The following is a 24,578-nucleotide window of genomic DNA, read 5'->3' as shown; positions in this document are numbered from 1 at the left end:
ATTAGGGCCAATTTTGAGTCTAGAGGTTGGTTGCCTCTCTTAGAAATAGATCATCCACCCCCGACCGCCCTGATTAGAGAGTTCTTCTCGAACCTCTCTTGCCACGTCTATGATTCCAACACCCTTGTTAGGAGTTGGATACGAGGTGTTGAGTTCACCATTACCCCTCGGGTAGTGGCTGAGGCTCTTGGGGTTCCGGTTGTTCGGGAGCCTGACTATCCCTATGATGAGTCACCCTCATTAGATGTAGTCATGTCATACATCACTGGGTCATCTATCCAGTGGGGTTCTGATCCTCGGATCACGTCCGCTGAGCTTATCGAGACGGCCTATCTTTTCTTTAGGATAGCATGTTATTTGTTGTGGCCTATTTCTTACTTCCACACCATCCTTTTAGAGCGATGTGTGTTTTTGTATGCCTTTGTTTCTGGAGCGTCTATCAATTTTCCTCACTTGTTCCTTCGTTCTTTGAATGAGGCTCATAGGAGTTCTGCCGTAGGGCATGCGCTGATTCATCCTATTTTCATTCATAGGATTTTGCTCTTTTTAGGTCTAGATGGTTTTCCATCTGGTGAGCCTGTTCATGTTGTTGCTCCCATAGGTGCCACTTTTCTTCGACAGAGGGCTGCTCACTTGAGAGTTGCACCTTCACGTCCTAGAGGTGCGTCATCTAGTGGTGTTCCCCCTCCTCCCTCTTCTACAGGTGTTGATGCTGCTGAGACATCGGGTGCTGCTGCTGCTGATGATGATGATGTTCCTCCACCGACTGCTTCGGATGATTCAGACATTCGTCGCACATTGGATCATGTCTTGACCGTTCAGGCGGCTTATGGACAGATTTTGGTGGACATGCTCGATGAGATACGTGCCTTGCATGCGGAGTTGGCGCAGTTTAGACCACCTCCCTTTTTGATGATGGATTCTGTTTGCCCTTTGGCATTCCGTCACAAAAAAGGGGAGTACTTTGTAGAGTTTTTGCTTTCAGGGGGAGTATATGTTTTTGGTTGGAGCTTGTGGAGTTTAGATTGTATCTAGGTGCTTCACTTTGTACTTTACATTTTTAGCTCTTGCCATGTTTTTGATGGGATATTCATGTTAGGGGGAGTTTTATATTTTGTTGGTACTTTATATGTTTGTTGTTTCAAAATGCTTATTGATTTATATTTATGAGTTATTCATTAATATATGTCTTTATTTTGTGTGTTGTTTGAAATCAAGAATTTCATTTGTTTACTTGTATTGTTTCCACACATGCGGTTATGCATTTTGTTTAGTGTTTCAGGAAATATACAGGTTGATTCAATTGAGCTGCTGTCTACACTTGCAACTGATGGATAGTAGTTAGGATTGAATTTGTTGTATGAGCATTATTTTGGAAAAGGGCTTTTTATTTTGTAAACTTTGAGCTTCTAGTTGTGTTTTGTCACGGATTGCCAAAGGGGGAGTTTGTTAGGTTCTAAAGTCTTAGGATTTTATGTATTTAGAACTTTAATTTGTATTGTTGGCAAACTATGATCAAAACAATGTGTTTAGAAGTGTTTTAGTCTAGCTTAAAGTTGTGCATTTATGTGAAGTTGGAATCGAGTTAAAGCAGGAAAGCATTGTGCCTTTCGGCCTGGCTCGATCGATTGAAGCTCGGGCAGAATGATTTTATGCAGATTTGTCCAACTCAGCCCTAGTTGTTTTTAAAACATTTTTAGGGTTTCTTATTTGTCCTAAGTATAAAAGGCAAACCCTAGCCACGTTTTAGTGTTGCTCATAATTGCAGTTTGTGTAAATCTCTTGTGAGATCTAGAGGAGCTTCCTTTACACAAACTTGGGGTTTTCAATGAGAAGATTTATCTACACCTTGATGATCAATTCAGTTGCTGCCATTGAAGCTTAAAGAAAACACAAGCGGGTGTGCTTGTATCTGGTGGTGAATCCAAGAAAGAAGGAGTCCATGGATTCGGAGCTTGCACGTGGTCGTGTCAGTAAGTTCTACTAGTGGGTAGCAATACGAAGTCGAGCGTGGGGGCTTGTAAGTCTTATTGTATGAACTTCGATTCTTTCAAGATAGTGGATTCAAGTTTACCTTGAGGATAGCTAGGTCAAATCCTCCCTAGGTTTTTACCGATTTGGTTTCCTAGGTGATCATATCTTGTGTTATTTATTTTCCGCTGCTTTGCATGATTTGATCTTTGTTTTTGTGATAACCTAGACTTGTTTAATTGGACTAAGTAACAACTTGGCTAATTACCTAGGTTAACTCAATTGTTTAAGGGGTCTAAAAACTATCAGAATTGAAATCCATCATCCTTTTTTATTTATTTCCCTTTCAGTTTTGTTTCCTCAATACTTTTTGTTATTTGTACTCATGATTTCTGACACTAACCATTGATAAATTTATCAATGATATGGAAAGAGATAAGCCAATTAGATTTAGCTCTAATTTAGTTTTTGATGGCTATTAGCGTTATTTCTTTATTTTGTAATTGTCGTATGCAAATACATCTTTTTTTGTTTTCCTTTATTTGATTATTTTAGATACGAGTTTTTGCATATGTATAGACAGTGGATTGAAGGAATAAAGTTGGAAGAGAGAGATGGCTACGTTTTCTGGTGATTTTCTATAATAGTAAGTTATTAACAAGCACTTTGCTATCTTCATATTCACACGCTTATAACCTTCATATTTCTCTATCTTTCTCATTTTGTTATCTTTTATTTTCTTTGTGGTGACTTTCCATTCCTTCACTAGTTTTTTTATTTATTTTTTATTTTTACAGAGTTGGCTTTGTCTAGGGCATCCTATTCTCTGGCTTTAGCCATTAGATTAAAATATAAAGAACCTAAGTTTATTTGTTTCAGCTCGAGACAAATAAAATTGGCTTATACCTTTAAGCAAAGTTTTTCTTTACATCGCATTGGTTTGCGACTAGTACATACATAAAGATAAGCCAACTAAGAACAACACTAGCTCCAAGATTAAGTCCAACACACGACACAATTTTAAAACAAACACACAGAATACCCTCATATATACATACATAAAATCTGAAAATGATTTTTGGAGGAATAAGGAAACGGCACCATAATTCATACATGCATGATCCACTCCTTGATAGTTGCCATTCTAATGAACACCTGTAAGTCAAAGCTAGTAATCTTTTCTGACTCATAGTAGAGAATAGGGTCCTCATCACTTTCTACAATACCTTGCATGCAAAACAGAGAAAATTTACAGATTATGAACTTCACGAAAATACTGTTTCTACTTCTTAGATAAGTTTATACAAAACCACACAATATAAATTCAAAGAGGATTTTGTCACACTTACCTCAGAGCACACATTAACTTCTTCTTCACTTGGGTCTTTGGTTGTTGGGCATTGTCACCTTTCCATTTTGTTCTCCTTCAATCAACCTTACTAGCCACTGCGGTTTTCCCATTTTAAACGTAACATATCCCATAGCTAATCCTACCACCAATCCACATCCAAACCCAATCAACACAGCCTTCCAATCAAATCCATTTCCAAACATTAATCATTATTGTCTTCTTGGAAATTTAATGCTGGTGGAGGAGGTGGAGGCTCATCAGCATTACATTTCCATGATAGTGGAAATCCACACAATCCCAAGTTCCCATTATATGAGTCATTTTGAAATGTAGCAAATTGCTTACCTTGAGGTATGGATCCAGTAGGCTGGTTTTGTGAAAGGTTTAACATGGCCCAAAATGTTTGGCTTGTCAATTGCATGGGAATTTCCCCACTGAGTTTATTTGAAGAGAGATCTAATGATTCAAGTGCTAATAGATTTGCCAAAGATGATGGGATATGTCCAGTTAGGCTGTTATGGGAAAGGTTGAGCAATCAGAGAAATTTAAGCCTTCCAAGTTCTTCTGGAATCTCTCCTTGGAATTTGTTGCTTGATAAATCAATTACTGTGAAGATGGTTACGATTTTCAGTACTTCTGTCTCCAATCCTCTTACTATTACCACTGCTGAATCTTGATAATAAGTTGCAGTTGGATATTCATGAAGATAATATTCACCCAAATATTTTTGTTTAGGTTTATCTTCATCGATATTCCTCATGCCTTTCAAGTTTTCAAAATAATTTCTTGGTAAAAGGCCAATGAACTCATTGTGGGAGATGTCAAGAATTTGTAGTTTAGAGAAAAACATCCCACTAGTTTTATGATTTCCAATTGGACCATGGAGTATTAGATCCCAAGACAAGAATCCTTAGATTCGACAGAGCTTCCAAGCAAGAAGGGAATGAATCATTTATCCTATTATTTCCAAGGCTTAGAACTTCTAAACTTGTACAGAGAACCAAAGATTTTGGTAATAGCCCTTCAAATTGATTACCATTTAAGACAAGAGTTGTCAAGCTTTAGCCCCATAAAAAAGTATCAGGGATGATGCTATGAAAATTATTCATCTGCAAATCCATCACTAAAAGAGAATAACTGAAGTTTCCTAGACATTGTGGAAGTGCCCCACCAAAATTGTTGTGAGATATGTCAAAGATTGCAAGGGAACTTACATTACAAATCATAGATGGGATACCCCCAGTCAATTTATTGTGTGAGATAGAAAAACTTTTGTATACAATGGAGGAATAAGAAGCTTTCCTTGCAATAGATTGGCCTGAAGGTCAAGTAACCTTAGATTCTTCCATGGAAGTCTCTCTATACTTGATAAAAAAAATTATAAGAAAGATTTAGGTATACCAAATTCTCCCCAACTTCAATCATCCATTCCGGGACTTAACTATAAATGCTATTATTAGATAGGTCTAAGTTTTCTAATCTTTTTGACAGTTTTATGAAATTTGGGAATTCGGTTATGTTGCAAGAAACTAAGTTCAAAGATTGAAGAGCAGGAAAGGGATCATTAAATTTGCTTTTGATGCTCAATAATTGATTGTTATATGAAAGATCAAGAGTTTGAAGTTCCTTGAGATTTGTAGACTAATCAAATTCCACAATGCCACTCAAGTCATTTGATGAAATATCAAGCTCTATAAGATTCACAAGATTAGATATTGATTTTGGAATAGAACCATAAAGCCTGTTATTTTCCAATCTAAAATTTGTAAGGAATTGCTACTTTGGAATTCATCAATTTGACTAGTGAGTTGGTTATAAGACAAGTAAACTTTGGTGAGTCTTGTGAGGTTGGTCAAAAAATTAGGAATTCTATCTCTAAGGTTGTTGAATCTTAGGTCAATAAGATTGAGATCCTTTAGCTCTGAAAGTGATGGAATTTGACCGGTGAAGTAGTTAGATCGGAGGAAAATTTGAGGAACTTTCGTGAGGTTCCCAATTGATGAGGGAATTGAACCTGCAAAATTGCAATTTTATGAGATTCAAACAATTTGCACAAACTATACATTGTAAAATGAAAGTGATTATGGGATCTTACCATTGAGGTTGTTATATTCTAGACCCAAGTATAAGAGCATCTTGAGGTTTGAAAGTGATGATGGTATCTCACCGCTAAAATGGTTGTCAGATAAATCCAAATCAGTGAGTTGTGTAAGGTTACTGAGTGATGCAATTATTGGGCCATTAAAATTGAATTGATGTAATCCCAAATTCCTTAAGAATTTTAGATTGTCAATTAATTTTGGTAATTCTCCCGAGACATTAGTGTAAGAGAGATCCAGAAACCTTAAGGCCTTGTTTGGGAGGAGAGAATGGAATGGAATGGAAAGGAATGAAAATAATCATTTTAGAATATTATTTCATTCTCTTGTTTGGGAGTTTTAATGGAGGGAATGGAAAGTTCATTCCCTTGTTTGGGAGTTTAAGTAGGAGGGAATGGAATGGGTAGGAGGGAACACTCATTCCTCTTTATTCCCTTAAAACCTTAAATTTTTATTCTCCCTGAAATTGGAAGGAATGGGAGGGAATAGAATTAAATTTAATGATTTTTTTTATTAAAACTCCCAAATTACCCCTATATATTCAATTCTTTATTTTAAAATAGAGGTCTAATAGTAATATTGTCATAAAATGATTTCATTCCGTTCCTTCCATGTTACTCCCAAACAAGATTACTTACATTCCATTCATTTTCATTCATTTCCATTCCTTTATTTTAAAACATCCAATCAAGGTTACTTAATTCCATTTCCATTCCCTTATGATTATTCAATTCCATTCCATTTCATTCCCTTATGAACTCCCAAACGGAGCCTAAGGGACTTGTCAAATTTACCAATGTAAAAAACCCTCTGAGTTCAATATTAGATATTAAAGTGAGCGTAAGTGGGTTTGGTAGGCGAAAAATATCAACTGGTAATGTCCCTTGCAATTCACAGTTAAAGAGACTAAGTGTTGTCAATGAAGAAGAAAAATTCATCAAAGACCTAAGTGAAACAGAAGACATGTCAACCAAATCAAGATGAAGTTCTCTTAGCATCTTCAAATTTTTAGCAAGCCTTCTAACAACAAATGTTTCGAGACTAACAAAATGATTTTGAGAGAGATATAGTGAGGTCAATAGGGAGAGGTGCGATAAACGAAGTGGGACTTGGCCAGAAAACACACAACCTGAAAGGTTAAGATATCTCAACCTAGTAAATTGACCAAACCCAGATGAAATCAATGAAAAATCAAAGTCATTGAAAGCAAGGTTGAGATATTGCAAGTGAGAGAGAAGAAAGAGGGTACTATTGGGAGGGATGGTGCCTTGAAGCCAGCTACAACTGAGGTCAAAGCCAATCAGGTTTCCCTTCACCCTATCACAAGTAACCCCATCCCATGAGCAGTAATCAGTGCCCTTTTTCCAAGACTCCATCTTTGGATAAGAATGCTGATAACCCAAAAGGTCACAATCATAAGAAGCAAATTCTGAAAAGGTAAATAATTAATTGCTTAAAATGGAGTAATGCTAACTGCTGGTCTTGGGAGCACAGTGGTTTCAAAGTTGAGGCAAAAGATGATGATGATGAAGAAGTAAAAAGAGAATAGAAGAGCAGTAAGAGGTGGAAGTGTTGAGAGAGCCATATTAACCACCTCATAATTCCAAATGAGATCAGAAGTAAATATATTATGTCTTTAAAGAAGAGCTGGAAGATGTATATTTTATATGAAAAGGTGATGATAACTACCTCATAGTTGTACTTGTATCTTCATTTTTTTTATTTTTTTTATTTAATTTTTATTCATCTTCTCAACAAAGCCATCATAGATTCTTTGATTTCTTAGGGCAGGTTCGTTGATTTCTTATATTCTATCATGACTTTGGCTGATGACTCAAGAAGCACTAATGTAATGGGTGCCTCTTCCGCACTAATGTAATGGTTGCCTTACAAACACTAATTTTTAAGTCTTAGTCTTTGCACTTGCATTTTAAGTCTTCCCATTTACTTTTTTCTTTTCGGTAACTAAGCTCATAACCCATTCACACCAGCCTCAATAACAATTTAGTAACACTATAACTAGCTAAAACCTCAATTTTTTCCTATTTAAGCTAACTTAGCTAAGAGTATTCACTTCAACATTTTATAATAAATGGTTGAGGCTGTTGCAGAATGGTTTTGATTGAGTAGATCCCTGATACCACCAAACGCATAATGGAAATGCAGTAAGACTAGATATAGTTCTAGCTAACAGTAGCCTCGAAAACTCAGGGAATGAAGTCTGGATTCATGTGAATTTGAGAAGTTCTCGAAGAAAAATTTTACTCGTAAATTTTTGTTGGCTTTTGTTCACCTATGCTCTTGTACACTTATTAAGGAGGCTTTAAACGAATCCCACTTGTATAGGTTTTTTTTTTGGCTGAATGCTTGTATTAGGAAGTGGTTGAAGTGACTTGAGTACTTATAAAAAGGAAATTGATTGTAATTAAAAAATCAACCTTAATGAAAGCGCTAGGGCACTCATTAACTAGACCCATGTGTTCACATTTTTTTTTTTTTTTTTAATTCGATAGTTATAATGGGAGATAGAAAATTTAAACTCTGAATGTCTTTGTTAGAAACGCTAAAAGTGTCAATTGAGCTAAAAGACTCTTGGCTATAAGTTCTCATATTAGTCTTAAAAAATATTGGGAGTGGACTATTTTATGAGTTTAATTAATCAAATATCAGATCTAACAAGAGCTATACTTTGGATTTGTCTACCTACTAATAATCCTTTAATGTGAATCATAAGTAAAATTTTTACTTTAAAAAATTCACAAACACCTAACAAATTTACATCATATAAAAAATTGTTATCTTATAACTTTGTCTACATTAAAACATAGCTGGGTATTCACGTGAATGATTTGTCATTATTCAGATTGGTATCAAGTATTTGCGTGTATGTGTTCATCAGCACATGTGTGTTGCTTTTTTAAATTTTGCCACCCTTGAAATTAAATCCCAGCTCTGCCATTGATCCTATGTCAAGTTCGTACGTACACTGATATTTTGATAAGTAAGATGTTACTTCGTTGCGGTGTTGGCGTTTTAATCCATTAAAAACACTTTTAGTGCTTAGTGATTTTTTTTTGGTTGAGAAAAGTGCTTAGTGAATTCTGGTTGTTCAATAATATTTTTGTAATTTTGTTACATGCAGGCTTTATAAACACTAATATCTGATCTGCACAATGCTCCAAAAAAATTTGACGATTTTTTTTGGTTAAAATATTTGATGAATTTTTTTTTTCTTTCTGTTAAGTAAAAAATTAAAATAGTATATGAGACTCATAAGTATTAGTCTCAATCCCTTCTTAAAATGAAATGATTATTTTCTAATAAAGTATAGTCAATACAATATATATTAGATTTTGTAAATGAAGCTATCTATATATTTGTTATTAGAAAGTGTTTTTAATTTTGTATATTTTTTTAAGAAAATATAATATATTTTACATTCAATTATAATATAATGCGAGGTATTTTGTAAATAAATTATTGTGTGGTTGGATTTTTTTTCTAGTACTCCATACAAATGGTTTATCCTTTATACGTCTTAAATGGCTAAAGAAGGAAGCATGTATAAGCAAATCTATCACTTAATATTAAGGAAAAAAAATACAAAACTTTAATAACATAAGAAAAATATAATTTTATCAAGATACTTATCGATATTACACTGAAAATTTGACATAATTGTCAATTAAACAGCTTTTCTTTTAACATACACCTTTCCTCCTAAAGCATCATCAAAGAGGACAAAATGGACTGAGGTGAACTGAATAGATTGAAGTGGACTAGAGTGGACCGAAATGGACCAATGGACCAAAATAGACTAAAATAGATTGAAATAGACCAACGTGGACCGAATTGGTCAGAAGTGGACTAAATTGGATGGACAAAAGTGGACCAGATGGACTAAAGTGGATCGAAATAAAACGAATGGACTGAATGGATTGAAGTGGACCGAAAAGAGCTGAATGGACCGAAATGCTATGTTGATGTGGTTCAACAGGAGCATAACAATAATAAATGTTATTATTGTTATGCTTAAGCTTTTAGGTATTATATAGATGAATTGCAGATCTTGTACACATAAGTATATGTAGGCTACAAATACAAAATACAGTCACTTGCAAGAGTTCTCTCTCTCCCCAAGCAAATGGTCAAAGAAATTGTGAGGTAGCTTAAATGAAGTAAAAAAATTCACAAATGATATTTAATGCTCATGAGATCACCTTTCTTTTGTTACTTAGAAGGGCTAGAAAAACTAATGCAGCCTACATAAATTTTATATCAAATGTCAGTTGCTGGCTTTGGCATTATAGCTCAAAATCGCTAGAACTCACTTCAATTTCAATGTATGCACCATGAGATTCAACCCAAGTTTCCATACGTAATTGCCTAGATTGGTTGTAAAAGTAACTTGAAGGAAGACTTTGGAAAGGTAAGAGGTTGTTCTGCTTCAACACTCTCTAGTCTGACCAAAAAACCCTAAAAAGTTAAATTGTGGAAGAGCATCCTAGCGATAAATTAGGATACTTACAGCTTGTAGAAACATCAAAGCCATACTAAAGACAGAAAAACTTGTGGGCAGATCGCCAAATGCCACATTGTTGAGAAGGTAAAATGGATGATGATTTGTATAAGTGTCTAAGGTGTTGGTTGAAACAAACCACTTCCTGGTAAGAGCCTTAATCAATATTGTCAACCAGGAATGGATTTACCAACACAAAGTTAATGGAAGTTACCGATAAGAAATATCAAGAATAAGCTAAGAACATATGTAATATGGAATCTTAGTTATTAATAGATTTCAATTTCACAGAGGACTTTTTTTTTTTTTTTTTTTGGGTATCGTAAGAGACAAATTATCAAACACATAGAAAGCATAAACAATGCATACAAGATTTAAGAGGTTCAATACCATTAGTATGTTTGGAAGTTTGGAGAGAAAGGAGAGTAAAGAGTAAGGGAGAAAGTAGAGGAGAGGAGACGGGAGAGGAATGGTTACCCTCAATTAGATATTTTAAATTTTTTAATAGTAGATATTTTAAAAATTAAGAAAAATGAGAATAGATGATCATCTAGTTGTATTAAAAATTTAGTAGGTGAGGAAAGTAGAAGAGAATTGTCATATAAATTGATATCTGTTATTAATTCATCATAGGGGTAAATTGGAAATTAAAATTTTAAAATAAATGGAATCCCTCCCCTCTTTTCCAAATTCTTCCTATTTAAAAAAATTAAAATTAAGGTACCTTGTAAAAAAATAAAATGAAAATTGGGAGGATACACAACATAGGCATAAATACTTCCTCCCCCCGCCCCAATTTAAAAAATTCCAAATAAGATTTATTAAACCCTCAATATTTCATTTATTTCTACTCCCCTCAATCCAAAAACACTATAAGTCTACGTAGACAAGTCGTGTTTGGAATGATCCACTATAATCAACAAGTTACATTGATCTTTTACTCAAGTTTTATCACACAACTTGAGCTTAGAATACAAATTAAGAGAAATACAAGCTTACCTCAATGACCTCTACGAAAACCAACTTCACCACAATAAAATCTTTCGAACAACACATTAAGAAATAATCCCAAATACCTTTGAAATACTTGCTTTAATAGGTTTCAATGACCATGGTAAGAGAAAGAAAAGCTCATACTCTAACGATAATCTCTCACACTTGTAACCTTCTATATTGGCCTTGAGAATTTGGGCAAAGAAGGGGTAAAAATAAGCCTTCATGGGTATTGGAAGTTTCTACAGAGTAGGTCTTTCTCTTTTTTCTTTTTGTGGTTGGAGAGGGGGGGAGGGGGGTTGGCAGCTGACAAAACTTCGACCTTCCTTGAATAAGGGTGTGTTTTCCACTTTTCCATGCCTGATCAAGGACCATATCTAATTTCCATGTTTAAACCCTTTTTCATTTTGAATTCTAGTATTTTTATGATTATGATTTGAAATATTCCATTTTTTTTTCTTCTGATATAAAATCAATTATTCATTGATATAAAGAAAATATTAGAAGCCAGCACAAGACCATCCCAGAACTAAATTCCAACATGCCACACAATCTTAAAAAACAAACAAAACATGGAATTCCGGTATATATATATATATATATATATATGCTCAACATATATGAGCACGATTTTTCTTTGAAGAAGTAAACAACTTCTATACATACAAATTATTGTGCAACTTCTAAGACAAGCATATATAAAACAATAGTACAATAATATTCTAGGGAAATTTTTTTTCAAAACACATCAACCACCCCTTAATTGCTTTAATTTCATCTTCCTCTTGATGTTTAATTATTACTCCCTTCTCTTCTTTAGATACTATTCTCCTTTAACCAAGCTTACAAGCCATTGAAGTTTTCTAGACTTGGAAACAAGATATCCCAACCAAGCTTACAAGCCATTGAGGTTTTCTAGACTTGGAAACAAGATATCCCATAGCTATCCCGTACACGAATCCACATCCATACCCCATCATCACCGCCTTCCAACCAAATCCACTTGTAAACTTTAAATCGTTGTCCTCTTCAGATGATGGTGGCTCAACAATCCTACATTTCTTGGACAATGGAAATCCACACAATCCTTTGTTCCCAATGTATGAGTTGTTTTGAAATGTATTAAATTGTAGGCCTTGAGGTATGGGTCCTATAAGTTTGTTTTGTGAAAGGTTTAAAACAGCTAAAAATGTTAAACTTGTTAATTGCATTGGAATGGAGCCATTGAGCATATTTGAAGAGAGGTCTAAGGATTCAAGTAGCAACAAATTTCCCAACGATGATGGGATATAGCTAGTTAGGCTATTGTGGGAGAGGTTGAGCTCTCGAAGAAACTGAAGTTTTCCAAGTACTTTTGGAATTTGCCCATGGAACTTGTTGCATGAGAGGTCAATGGTAGTGAAGATGGTTAAGATTCTCTCTAGCATACGTTCTTGCCCTTTCCATACCACCATTACTGAGTCTTGGTAATAGTCTTCCCCAATATATTTCAATGAAACTTCATTTTCATTGACTGTTTTTATAGCTTTCAATCCTTAAAAAAAATTGGGAGTTAAATGACCCATAAAATTATTTTGAGAAAGGTCAATTATTCGCAACATAGCAAAAGATGAGTTGGCCTTGAAATCTTCAATTTGGCCATAAAATCTATTGCACCTCAAGACAAGAACTTGTAGCTTTGGAAGCGCTTCCAACCAATAGGGGAATGAATCAGTTATTTTGTTATTTCCAAAGTCTAGAACTTCCAACTTTTTACAATTGACCAAAGATTGTGGTAATGACCCTTCCAATTGATTGTGATTAAAGACAAGAGTTCTCAAGCTTTTGCACTTTGCAAACATTTCAGGGATGGTTCCATGGAATCTATTTGTTCGCAAATCCATCACCGAGAGAAAATCACTCAAGTATCCCAAACATCGTGGAATCGTACCAGTTAGATTGTTAAAGGAGATATCAAGGATTTGGAGGGTTAGATTGCAAATTGAAGAAGGTATTTCCCCGGTCAATTTATTGTTTGAGATAGAAAAGAAAACCACGGAAGATGGTGGAACAGGAAAAGTTCCTTGAAGAAAGTTGGCATGAAGATCAAGATTTTCTAAATTCTCTCCTGGAATTTGCTCTATACTTGTCAGAGAGTTATGAGAAAGATTTAATGATTTCAAATTCCCTAGCTCTTTAAACATCCATTTTGGGACTTGGCCTTTGATCTTATTGTTAGATAGGTCTAAGGTGTCTAAGAACAAGGTTCTTAAGTATGGAAATTTAGTTATGTTGCAAGATGCTAGTTTCAAGTATTTAAGTTTGGGGAAGGTATACTTTAAATTGTTGTTGATGCTCAAAGACAGACTGTTATAGGATAGGTCTAGAAATTCGATTTCATTGAGCTTTGAGAACATATCAAATTCTATAGAGCCACTCAGATTATTTGAAGAAATATCAAGCTTCTGAAGTTTCACCAGATTTGAGATTGACTTTGGAACAGAGCCATTTAGCCTGTTATTATATAACAAAAGAATCTCCAATGACTTGGCATTTTGGAATTCACCAATTTGACCAATAAGGTGGTTAGAATTTAAGTCTAAATTTGTGAGTTTTGTGAGCTTGGTCAAAAAATCTGGAAGTATACCTTCAAAATTGTTTCCTCCGAGGTCCAGAAAAGTGAGATCCTTTAGATTTGAGAGTGATGATGGAATGTGGCCAATGAAGCTGTTAGATGAAAGGTAACAATAAGTAACTTTCCTGAGGTTTCCAAAGGACTCGGGTATTGATCCTGTAAAATTGCAATTCCATTAGATTCAAAAGTATTTTAAAGTATTGGATGTTGCCCACATGAAAGTGATGATGGGATCTTACCACTTGTTGCATCGGAGATTCAAGAAAGACAGGTTCTTGAGGTTTGAAAGTGATGATGGCAACTTACCAACAAAATTGTTACCTGATAAATCTAATTCAGTAATTTGCGTAAGGTTACCAAATGACGCAGGTATCAAGCCATTGAAATTGCACTGAGATAATCCCAAATGCTTTAAGAATTTTAGATTGTCAATGGAATTTGGCAATGGTCCTGAGAAACCTGTGGTAGAGACATCCAAAAACATCAAGGGATTGCTCCAATTTGTCGTTGGGAAAGCCCCTCTGAGTTCAAGATTACAAATTAAACTGAGCTCCCTTAGGTTTGGTAGGCGGAAAATGTTATATGGTAAGTTGCCATGCAATCCACAACCATTGAGACTAAGGACTGTCAAAGAAGAGGACAGATTCATCAAAGAATCAAGCAAAACAAGTGACATCTGAACACCATCAAGACGGAGTTCTCTTAGCTTGATCAGATTTTGAACAAGCCTCCTCATGACAGATGTATTGAGACTAACTTGTTTATTGCCAGAGAGATCTAGTGAGGACAGTTTGGAGAGTTTGGATAGTTCATGTGGGACTTGACCAGAAAACTGAGAAGAAGAAAGATCAAGTTTTTCCAACTTAGCAAACTGACCAAAGCCAGATGAAATCGGTGAATTGAAGCAGTTGAAAGCAAGGTTGAGCTGTTGCAAGTTAGGGAGAAGAAAGAGGCTACTATTGGAATGAATGGTGCCTTGAAGCTCACTGCAACTAAGGTCAAGGCCAATCACGTCTCTCCCCATTGTATCACACGTAACCCCATACCATGAGCAACAATCTCTGCCCTCCTTCCAAGACTCTTTCTTTTGATCACAGTCATCAGAATATTTGGAAGAAGAAGAAGTTGGATAAGAATGAAGTTGCTTAAATTTGAGCAACGCTGAGCTCTGCTCTTGGGAACACGATAGTGTAGAAGAAGAGGAGAAAGATGATGAAGAAGTAGGTTGAGAATGCAAGAGAAACACGAGGAAAAAGAGTTGAGAGAGACATATTATTAAGCAACCCATAGTTCTTAATGAGATTGTAAGAAATGTCTATGACTACTTAGAATGGAGAGCCGGAATGTGGACTTTTATAGGGAAAAAGTTTGGTCTACTCCCACCACCACCAGCTTGAAAACGCGAAGGAAAAATGGATGCAAATGGAATGTGTGTGAGTGTGTCATTTCTTTTTTTCTTATTCGTCTCTGTACTTAAAATTTTGAACAGCGAAGCACCGTCATTGTCAGCTTAACCACTATTAAAGTTTGGTAAGAATAAAAATGATGGTGACTTTTTATTTTTTAAGTCACGGTCTTTTTTATATATTAATAATTTTTTTTAAAGTCACCATCAATTTGATATTTACCAAACTTTCTTTTTTGATAAATATGTACCAAACTTTTTTTATCTTTGAAGTCACCATCATTTTGATATGTACCCAAGTTTAATGGCAGCTGAGCTGAACATGAACATATATAAAAATGAATAATAATATGCCAGCTGACTACTTTTTAAAAAAAAAAAAAACAAATAAACTCTTATAAAAAATTAGACACATAGAATGTTGTAGTTTGTAAAACGTGAAGTGAAACACTTAAAATACAGTAGAGAATTTCTATTCATAAAAAAAAAAAAAATCAAAATCAAATCAAAATCGTCTTCATATTGACCAAACTTTTTTTTTTTTTTTGGATAGTTATAATATGCTACTAATTTTGCAGCTCAAATCCTTTCCGCCTTAAACCCCAAGCAACTGATGTGGGTTTGGAACAACAGGCTGTGGTGCTTTGATAATCATCTTTTGGCTCTTCGACGATGGGAAAAAGGAATGTCAGTCAGGTCTGTGACATTCCTAAAACAACCCTTCTAGATTTAAGTGTGGGGGTTGCCCTTTAACCTAATTAATGAGGAGGCAAGTAGTGATATTGGCAAGAGCATAGGGGAGTTGGTGGAGGTGGATTGTAAAGTGTTCAAATTGGACCAATCCAGATTCCCGTGGATACGAGTTGAAGTCCCACTGAATAAACCTCTAAAGCGAGGAGGTCCAGTGATCAGCCCGGAAGGAGAGACATCTTGAGTGGCCTTTAGGTAAGAACGATTAGTTGGCTGGTGCTACAACTGTGGCTACATTGGCCACGACCAAAAAGAATGTACGCTACCGGTGGACACAGTGAATGGAGAGAAACTGTATGGTGAGTGGCTCAAAGCAGGTCCTCGAGGGCGAACGATGGAAGCAGGCGGGGAACAGAACAATGCATGTCGAAACCGAACCTTCCCACATGCTCAACCTCAAACCACAGCAACGCCATCACCACATGAAACCGTGAAGCCAAAATCGAAAAAATTAGTGGGTCAAAGTGAGTTTAATGCCAGCTTGATATTTGCAGAGTAACAATCACAATCTCTTCATTCCCATAACGTCCCAATTACGTTATCACTGCTCCACACAATAAATATGGCAGTTATAGGTCCATAGAAGCCTAAAATCAAAACAATTAAGTCCCACAACGGATCAGAAAATTCAACATAGCTGGACATGCCAAATACGGCACCATCAATTACCCCGAAATCAAAGCCCACAATAATGACCACCGAGAATGAAGGAACTGAGTTATTCTCGGTCCTAATCAGCTATGGCGCCACACAAACACACTCCCAAGCCCTAAACACACCCTCACATGACCAACCTAAAGACCCAAAAACAAAAAACACGAGGAAAAAAATCACCCGTTCCCCAGCCATAGAAAGAACCGAACCCTCACAGCCTAGCTTATTGATAGTGGGAAAAAAAAAGACAGAATGAGAGCACAGACCATGGGAAGGAAGAAGGTAAGCGGACCAAGTTCGGGGACAAAACAATACAAACTAATTTACCAACGGTACAGGCTGATGCTCAGCCCCGCCGATCACAATGATCACCATAAGGTGGAACTATCGGGGGCTTGGGAACCGCCATGCAGTTGAAGCCCTTAATGAATTGGTGAGGAAAAAAGCTCCCATAATTTTGTTTCTCATGGAAACAAAATTGACTTTCTGTAAGATGGAACCAATTAAAATAGAGTTAGGATTCTCTGCTATGCTTGCTGTGTCATGTGATAGCTGTAGGGGGGGGGGGACTAGCACTACTTTGGAAAGCAGATGAAGTGACCATAGACACACAGACCTACTCACCCAACCATATTGATGTGAGAGTTCATACATATGATTCACTGTGGAGATTAACAGGGATATATGAGCACTCGGAGGAAGCACTTAAAGGCAAAACATGGAGACTTATGAGACATCTACATGCTCAAGCATCTCTCCCTTGGGTATGTTTATTTAGGTGACTTCAATGAAATCTTGTCCTTTAATGAAAAGAATGGTGGCAACCTTAGACCGATGGGAGCAATGATGGGATTCCGACAAACTCTCCTTCATTGTGGGCTAGTTGATTTGGGGTTCAATGGCTATTGCTTTACATGGAGGAACGGTCGAGATGGATCAGCTTTTGTTGAGGAAATATTAGACAGGGTAGTTGCAACATTGGAGTGGAGAGAGATGTTCCCAAGAACCAAAGTGAGACACATTCCAACATTCTACTCTGACCATTATCGTATTTTGATGGACATGGATCCACCTACCCAACCCAAGCAATGAAGACACAAATTCCAGCAGTTTGAAGAGAAGTGGGTAACCCATATGGATTATGAGACAATAATTTGAGATTCTTGGAATCAAACACAGCCCCAAGGCAGCCCCATGTACTGCCTATTTGAAAAAAAAAATGTAGAATGAACCTTATAGCATGGAGTCGAGTCACCTTTGGGAACACCAGAACTCGGTTAATGCAAAACAAGGAGAACTGATAGAATTGATGGAGTCCGACTATGGGCCAAATATTGAGAAGATACACATGGTGAAAAAGGAGATCAATGAACTCTTACACCATGAAGAGGTATTTTGGAGACAACAATAGAGATCCATATGGTTACCGGCGGGATATAAAAATACGAAATTCTTCCACCAAAGGGCGAGCCAAAGAAGAAGGAAGAACAACATTGTGAGGTTGTATGATAGGGATGGAGTGTGGCAAACTAATGAGGATAAAATAGCCAACATAGCAGAGGAGTACTACAAGTAACTATATACATCCTCCAATTCAAGGGATGTGGAAGATATGATTGAATCAGTGGACTAGGTGGTGACAGAGGGAATGGCCCAATCCTTGACCCGCACATATACAGAGGAAGAAGTGAAGACTGCTCTTTTCCAGATGCACCCATCCAAATCACCAAGGCCCGATGGTATGTCACCTTTCTTTTTTAAAAAATTCAGGCATATTGTATTGCTGCTATATTATCTGTTTTACACTCAGGGAGATACTTAAGAAAAATGAATTATGCGTATTGTAAGGACACGAAAATTAGAGGCCCAAATCTACTTAGAATAGTGAAGCATGTACCGCCTAACTAGGCCCAAACAGATAAAATATTGTTTAGAAAGTGGATAAAATAAGTCGGGCTCAAGTCCGAAGATTCAAACAGGAAAGGAATGAACAACAATTAAAAACAAGTATATTGATGGTTCTTTACAAGCTTGCCCAAGGACGATGTTTTTATGTTAGGATACACACAGTTCTCTCTCTCTTTCTTCTTACTGTTCTTGTTCTAATATCTTTTTCTTGATTTTTTCCGGCCCCTTTCATCTGGAAGTTCTCTTCCTTTATATACTCCCATGCTTCTTGCATCCTAGTCCTCTATTTGCAATCCTCTAAGTCCTCCTTAGGACACTTGTCCCATTAGATTCCTGTTGAAGGTGGTAGAAGGAGCTACTTAGCTGTGAATCTACTGTCCAGGGGTCATTTTCTCATCAATGCAGCTGATAAAATTATTGCCAATCATTTAATGCGGAGGTAGTAGATGAGCTTTCACAGGAAACTTCTTTCAACTACCTCGAATCTCTCCTTAAACTCCATTCTCTCCATCTAGATTTCTAGGAGGTATTTTGTCTCTTCCCCTCCTCTCCACAGGCGACCCCCCTCTTTAGGGTAAAAGTGCTTCCTCCCGATGAACGAACGATTGTCACAGTGGTTTTATCCTTCCTCGGTCCTTGGGCCCCCACATGCATATTGTTCTCATTCCCAAAAAAATTAACCAGAATATATTACAGAGTATCTCCTTATTAGTTTGGGTAATGTTGTATCAAGGATTATATCTAAGGTTCTAGCTAACCAGATAAAACCAATTTTGCCCAATGTAATATCTGACTCACAAAGTGCTTTTGTGCCTAATAGACTCATAACAGATAATACTACAGTTGCTTTTGAAATGCTCCATCGTATGAGAAACAAGAGTAAAGAAAGTACTAATTAAGCTACAAGCTAGCCCTTGGTCATGTTGACCAAACTTGAGTGTTGTTTAGGTTGGAAAAAAAAAGTATTTTATGAGACAGTCTCATGATACTTCTTCTAACGACATATATGTAGGTCTCATCCCATATATATGTATCCTATATGCTATGAGAAATTACACTTTACCATTATATATAAACTATTCCCCAAATTATACTTTACACCATGACCTTTCAGAATACACAATTAGAACTTTAAATTATAACTCAAGTTACACTTTGCTTCACGCCGTCAACTGAGCTATTAACTTGGACAGAAAAATATGACATTATGTGAAAAGACACAATTATCTCTTCTCTCAATTCCTTAAAAACAAATAAGAAATTATACTTTATCACCTTACACTATATTCTTGATTACACTTTACATTCTAAACTTTGGTTTTTAATCCAAGACATAAGCAAAATTGACGGCGGAGTGCAAAGTGTAACACGAGTTAATTATAATTTAAGTAGAGTGTTAACCATGCATGGCGAAGAGTGTAACTTGATATATAGTTTAAGGTAGTAAAGTGGGACAAAATGGGCTTCTGCCCTTTTCGGGCAAATTAATTAGCCTTTTGCCCTTCTTCTCAAACTAATTAGGGAAATGCCCCTCTTTTGAAACTCGACTTTCTCAAAATCAAGTTAAAAAAAAATAAAAATTTGGAGCCTCATAGTGACATTTTTAAGGACCTATAGTGACGTTTTAAGAACCTATAGTGACGTTTTATAACTTGATATCCATGAAATCGAGTTATAGGCAATAAAAATTGCCTATAACTCGATTTAATGGATATCAAGTTATAATAAAAATTGCCTATAACTCGATTTCATGGATATCAAGTTATAAAACGTCACTATAGGTTCTAAAAACGGCACTATAGGTCCTTCAAAACATCGCAATAGGGCTTAACTTGATTTTGAAAAAGTCGAGTTTCAAAAAAGGGATATTTTCCTAATTAGTTTGGGAAGAAGGGAAAAAGGCTAATTAATTTGCCCGAAAGGGGCAGAAGCCCATTTTGTCCTAGTAAAGTGTAATTACCCCAAATACTCTTTCATTAAAATCTCAATAGAAGCACTTGACTTGGAAACTTTAAATCTTTCTATTTTTTATTTTTTAATATATAGAAATATTACTATTTTTTATTTTTGAAAGAATATTACTATTCTTTGCTGGGAAGCAAGTTGCTCAAGATTTTTTATTTATTTATTATTATTTTTTTCTTCTCGCTGAAAGTTGCTCAAAGATTTCGGCCATTGGAAAAATCTTCGGATAGTGTCCTTGACTTCTTGACGTGTAGAAGACTTTAGCTTATTTTGGACTATCTAGATCGACATAGTCTTCTTTTTTTTTTTTTTTTTTTCGTTATAAATCTAGATCTATAGTCGGCATCAACTAACGAAATTCTATTTAATAATAAAATTATAAAAGACTGACTAGCAGCATCGTTATTTCCATAGCCATGCTTTGTCAAAAAAATAAATAAAATAAATCCACTAATAACCAACATAGAAGGCAAGTTTTCATTTTCATTACAACTAGTCGTTAACCTGTGCAATGCATGGGAAAGCTAGTGTATAAAGATGTAAGCTATTCTTTTTCTCTTCCTCTTTGCTTGTACATTAGGATTCCAGTTTTATAACTTCCTATCATTGATATGAAATATTAATCTTGATATGAAACATTAATTTACATAATAAAAAATAGAAATCAAACATAAGTTTAAAATAAAATGAAGAATTAAATCTTTAACATCCTCAATTATCCATAAAATGTATGAAACACAAATTTAAAGAACTACTTAATCAATATTTAAAATAAATTGAAAGACAACTTTAAAGTGTTTTTTGTATTTTCTTCCTTTGTTGCTTCGTAGTAGACACTGAATATGTCCTTTGGTTTTCCTTGAGTACAGATGTTTGTGTGAGTTGCACATTGCTTTTGAATTCTATACCTGATAAGAGAAATGACATATATAATGTTAATATCATATTAGTTATTGTGTATTTTAATAAAAAAATAAACATTTTCATTTTGTGTACCCCTTGGGATTGGGAAGCATGCCTTTTTGTTGCAATTGTCGCACCATAAAAATTCATCTCTTGATTTTACCTTTTTACAACATACTTTGCAACAGATAAAATACCAACCAGAATTATCTATCTTAATGTTTATAATCTTTCCCTAACAGGTAAAGATAGTTTCCTAGAAATTTAATTTGATATCAATCAATTCATAATTTTATAGTTAAATTTTGTAAAAGCAGGGTTTATATTACATAAAGCAATGTTAAGGACACAATGTTATTGTTCAAGGTTTTCTTTTTTCTTACCTCATTACCAGTGTCCCACGTAACTTTTGTTATTTCACTTATGGATCTTCTGTTGATGTTCATCTCTTCTTGAATTGTCACTTGTGGTTTGAATTGCTTTGGCATTTGTACTATTTTTTTTTTTTTTTTGAGAAAGAACTTGAGTATTTTTATTAATATAAATGAGTTACATCCGAATGTAAAACCAACACAATATGAGAAGGAACATCTTCCATCCATACTTGAAAATCCGGTACGCTTATAGCATACCTCGCCAGATTATGAGCTACATTATTGCCGTTTCTCTTTACATGAGAATACAACACTCTTTGAAAATGATTTAAGTAAATTTTCACATCCTCCACCAGCAGACCCAATGGGCATAGGTTCTATTCTTGAGATTTCAAAGCTTGAATCAAACGTAATGCATCACCTTCGAGAATGACATTTTGGAACCCCAGCTCATGTGCAAATGACAAAGCTTTCCGGGCAGCCAACGCTTCTGTCACATCAGCTTCATACACCTGAAAAATCCTCTCTGAACAAGAAGCTAATACAGCACCATAGCTATCCCTTATTACAACACCAACACCAGACCTATTTGCATCATCAAAGACTGCTCCATCAAAGTTAACTTTCACGAAACCAGCCGGCGGTGCACTCCAGCCTATTGGTTGGTTATTTTGCACCAGCCTATTATATTATATTAAGATGTTAGACATAGTATTGTAGAGATTGTAATACATTAAAAATGTGAATCCAAATCAATATAAACTCTTGTTCCACTTGTTCACAATAAGCTCTCCTGCAATGCACGGGATTCATTAAAAAAAAAAAGACAATTATCTATATATAAACTTATATCTGTGGTACAATAATGAATACACTGATGTATATATGACATTGTACAATTCAACATTTAGCTTGAAATGCAGTGGCCTTTTCTTTCTTCCAATGAAAACGCACTGCATCTCAGGGCTGGCAGAGCCAGTTAAATTGACCTTATTAAACACTTTCATACCATCACAAAAAGGCCATTCATGCATAAAATGTAATGGTCGACGTTGAAACTGAAAAGATGAGCTGGAGAATTGAGATTGTTAATTTCAGGCCCATCAATGGACCCTTCTATCACATGTAATTGTTGGACACTTCTTAAGCAAGGAGGGTATGGACAATGCACAGAACACATGACATTACAGCTTCAATATTTATAGATTCAATTTATTTACAGAGGATCCATTGTCTCTTGAAGGCTTGAAGTGCTAGCTAGAAGTTAGTTTAGCTACCTCTCATTTTACTCTAAGATTTTCGTAGATCATTTATGGCATGCAACAAAGGGCTCATGCAACTACAGCAGGATTTGAAACACATTGAATTCAGATCAAATATTCATACTTATAACAGTAGATTAATAACAGTCTGTCAGCCATCAATATCACAAAGTTTGTGCTTGATATTTAGTTAGATTTCCCAACAAATAGAAACGAAAGACAATATGTTTAAAACAGGGCATTTCCATCACAATTAGAAACCTAAAATAAACTTAAAATCTCAGGTAACCAACACCCAATTGTGCATAAATTACAATAAGAATTTAGACATTGGCAGCCATACATGAACCCAGATAAGAATTCACAAAATTAAATCCAATAAACCAATTATTGGAAGCACCTGTCCAGAGCTACACGTCGTAGTTATAATGATATCACGAATGTGCAAAGACTAAATTACCAGAGCCAGCTAGGTATATTATATGTAAAACGGTACTTGTGTTCTGATATTTTCATACCCTAACACTATTTACTACTAATATTTTATATGGCAAATACTTCTGATATAAAATAAACTTCAAAATCCAAATAGAGCCACAGTATTGTATATACCGTTTAGATTAAACGTAATAAACTAATAATGATATAAAAAAGACTCCCACAAATACACACGGTCTACTCCAACCCTACCCTAAACAAAAAATCTACAGGGAATTCAATAATCAAATAGAAAATAACAAACTGAATCTGAGTTTCCAGTCAGTTATACAACTTCGTATTTGGATGCTTACATAACAATTCAGCCAAAACACTTTGTATTTCAAACAATATCTTATAGGAATTAAGAAACTCCAACCAAGGCTACTAATAATAACAAAAAAATAAAGAAAAGTACAAATCTCCAACCAAATAGAAAAAGGAATTAAAATACAAAATAAGAAAATGTGAGAACCTGAGAGGAGGAGGATATAGCAGCATTGAAGTTTTATAGGTCAAACCACATATTGAGTAACCCCTTCTTGAAATTTGATATATATTAGAACCACACACAAAGCCAAACTACAAGTTTACAAATATTCTTATACTCAACTGCTTTAAATTTCAAATTCACAAATAATAATAAAAATTTCCAACCAAATTCAAAATTATAAACTACAAAATACAATCAACTCTAGAATACAAACCAAATTAAGAATTAATTATAAAGCAAGAAATAAAAATTTCATCAACACATTTTTAATTCCCTATTTCTCTATAATGAAGAGGCAGAAGGCTGGCATTTTAGGTAGCCAACTAATTATTCAACCAAACAGACGATTAAGCTAAGGTAAATCGGATATGGTAAAAAAACCTAAATAGCAAATAAAGCAGAACTTGAAGATAAAGAAAAACCTGTAGGATTGTTGTCAGATTTTGAGGGTTGGGAGGCTCTTCAATACTATCTCCACTACGAAACCCATTCATATCCACAATATTTTCTTACAAAACCTGTAGAATTTGATTTTCTATTAGTGTTTCCCTAACTTCAACAAAAAAAAGAATAGAGAGGAAAAAAGGGTTAGGAATTGAAATCCCTAAATTGACAGAAAACCTAATTGAAGACAGTAGGAAAAGAGATTAGTCATAGATTAATTGAGAAATACCCAAAGAGAATGATTTGATATGGCGGCCAGGGCGGAGATTGAAAATGTTGGCACCCATGGTTGAGCTTGGGTTTGCGTTTAAGAGAGGAACACCCATGGTCGTGCTTGGGTTAGCGTTTGAGAGAGGATAGATAACAATCTTTTTCTTGATTTGTTGTTTCTTCATT

General features: G+C 35.2%; 1 protein-coding gene across 1 annotated transcript; it reads right to left on the bottom strand.

Annotated features, from left to right (window-relative positions):
* Positions 1-4,963: 4,963 nt before the first annotated feature.
* LOC126695773 (receptor-like protein 9DC1) lies at positions 4,964-14,571 on the bottom strand. Its single transcript, XM_050392590.1, has 7 exons — positions 13,854-14,571; positions 13,560-13,703; positions 11,833-12,467; positions 6,367-6,812; positions 5,418-5,539; positions 5,103-5,336; positions 4,964-5,013 (listed from the first exon to the last, which is right to left on the bottom strand). Exons 1-7 carry the CDS (start codon positions 14,569-14,571, stop codon positions 4,964-4,966), a joined length of 2,349 nt encoding a protein of 782 aa, XP_050248547.1.
* Positions 14,572-24,578: the final 10,007 nt, after the last annotated feature.

This window comes from Quercus robur, chromosome 8, assembly GCF_932294415.1.
Source record: "Quercus robur chromosome 8, dhQueRobu3.1, whole genome shotgun sequence".
NCBI lineage: Eukaryota > Viridiplantae > Streptophyta > Magnoliopsida > Fagales > Fagaceae > Quercus > Quercus robur.
The sequence above is the reverse complement of the archived record's forward strand: the minus strand, read 5'-3'. Positions and strand labels throughout refer to the sequence as shown.

What these genes read in the sequence shown, in the direction of transcription:
- LOC126695773 (XM_050392590.1), bottom strand. Translation starts at nt 14,571, where the DNA reads ATGGGGAGAGACGTGATTGGCCTTGACCTTAGTTGCAGTGAGCTTCAA. An exon ending in ATCAGGTAACAATTTTGTTG is followed by an intron (nt 13,704 to 13,853) that starts GTAAGTTGCCAT and finishes GCAATTTTACAG; the next exon opens with GATCAATACCCGAGTCCTTT. An exon ending in CGGAGGAAACAATTTTGAAG is followed by an intron (nt 12,468 to 13,559) that starts GTATACTTCCAG and finishes ATTTTTTTTAAG; the next exon opens with GATTGAAAGCTATAAAAACA.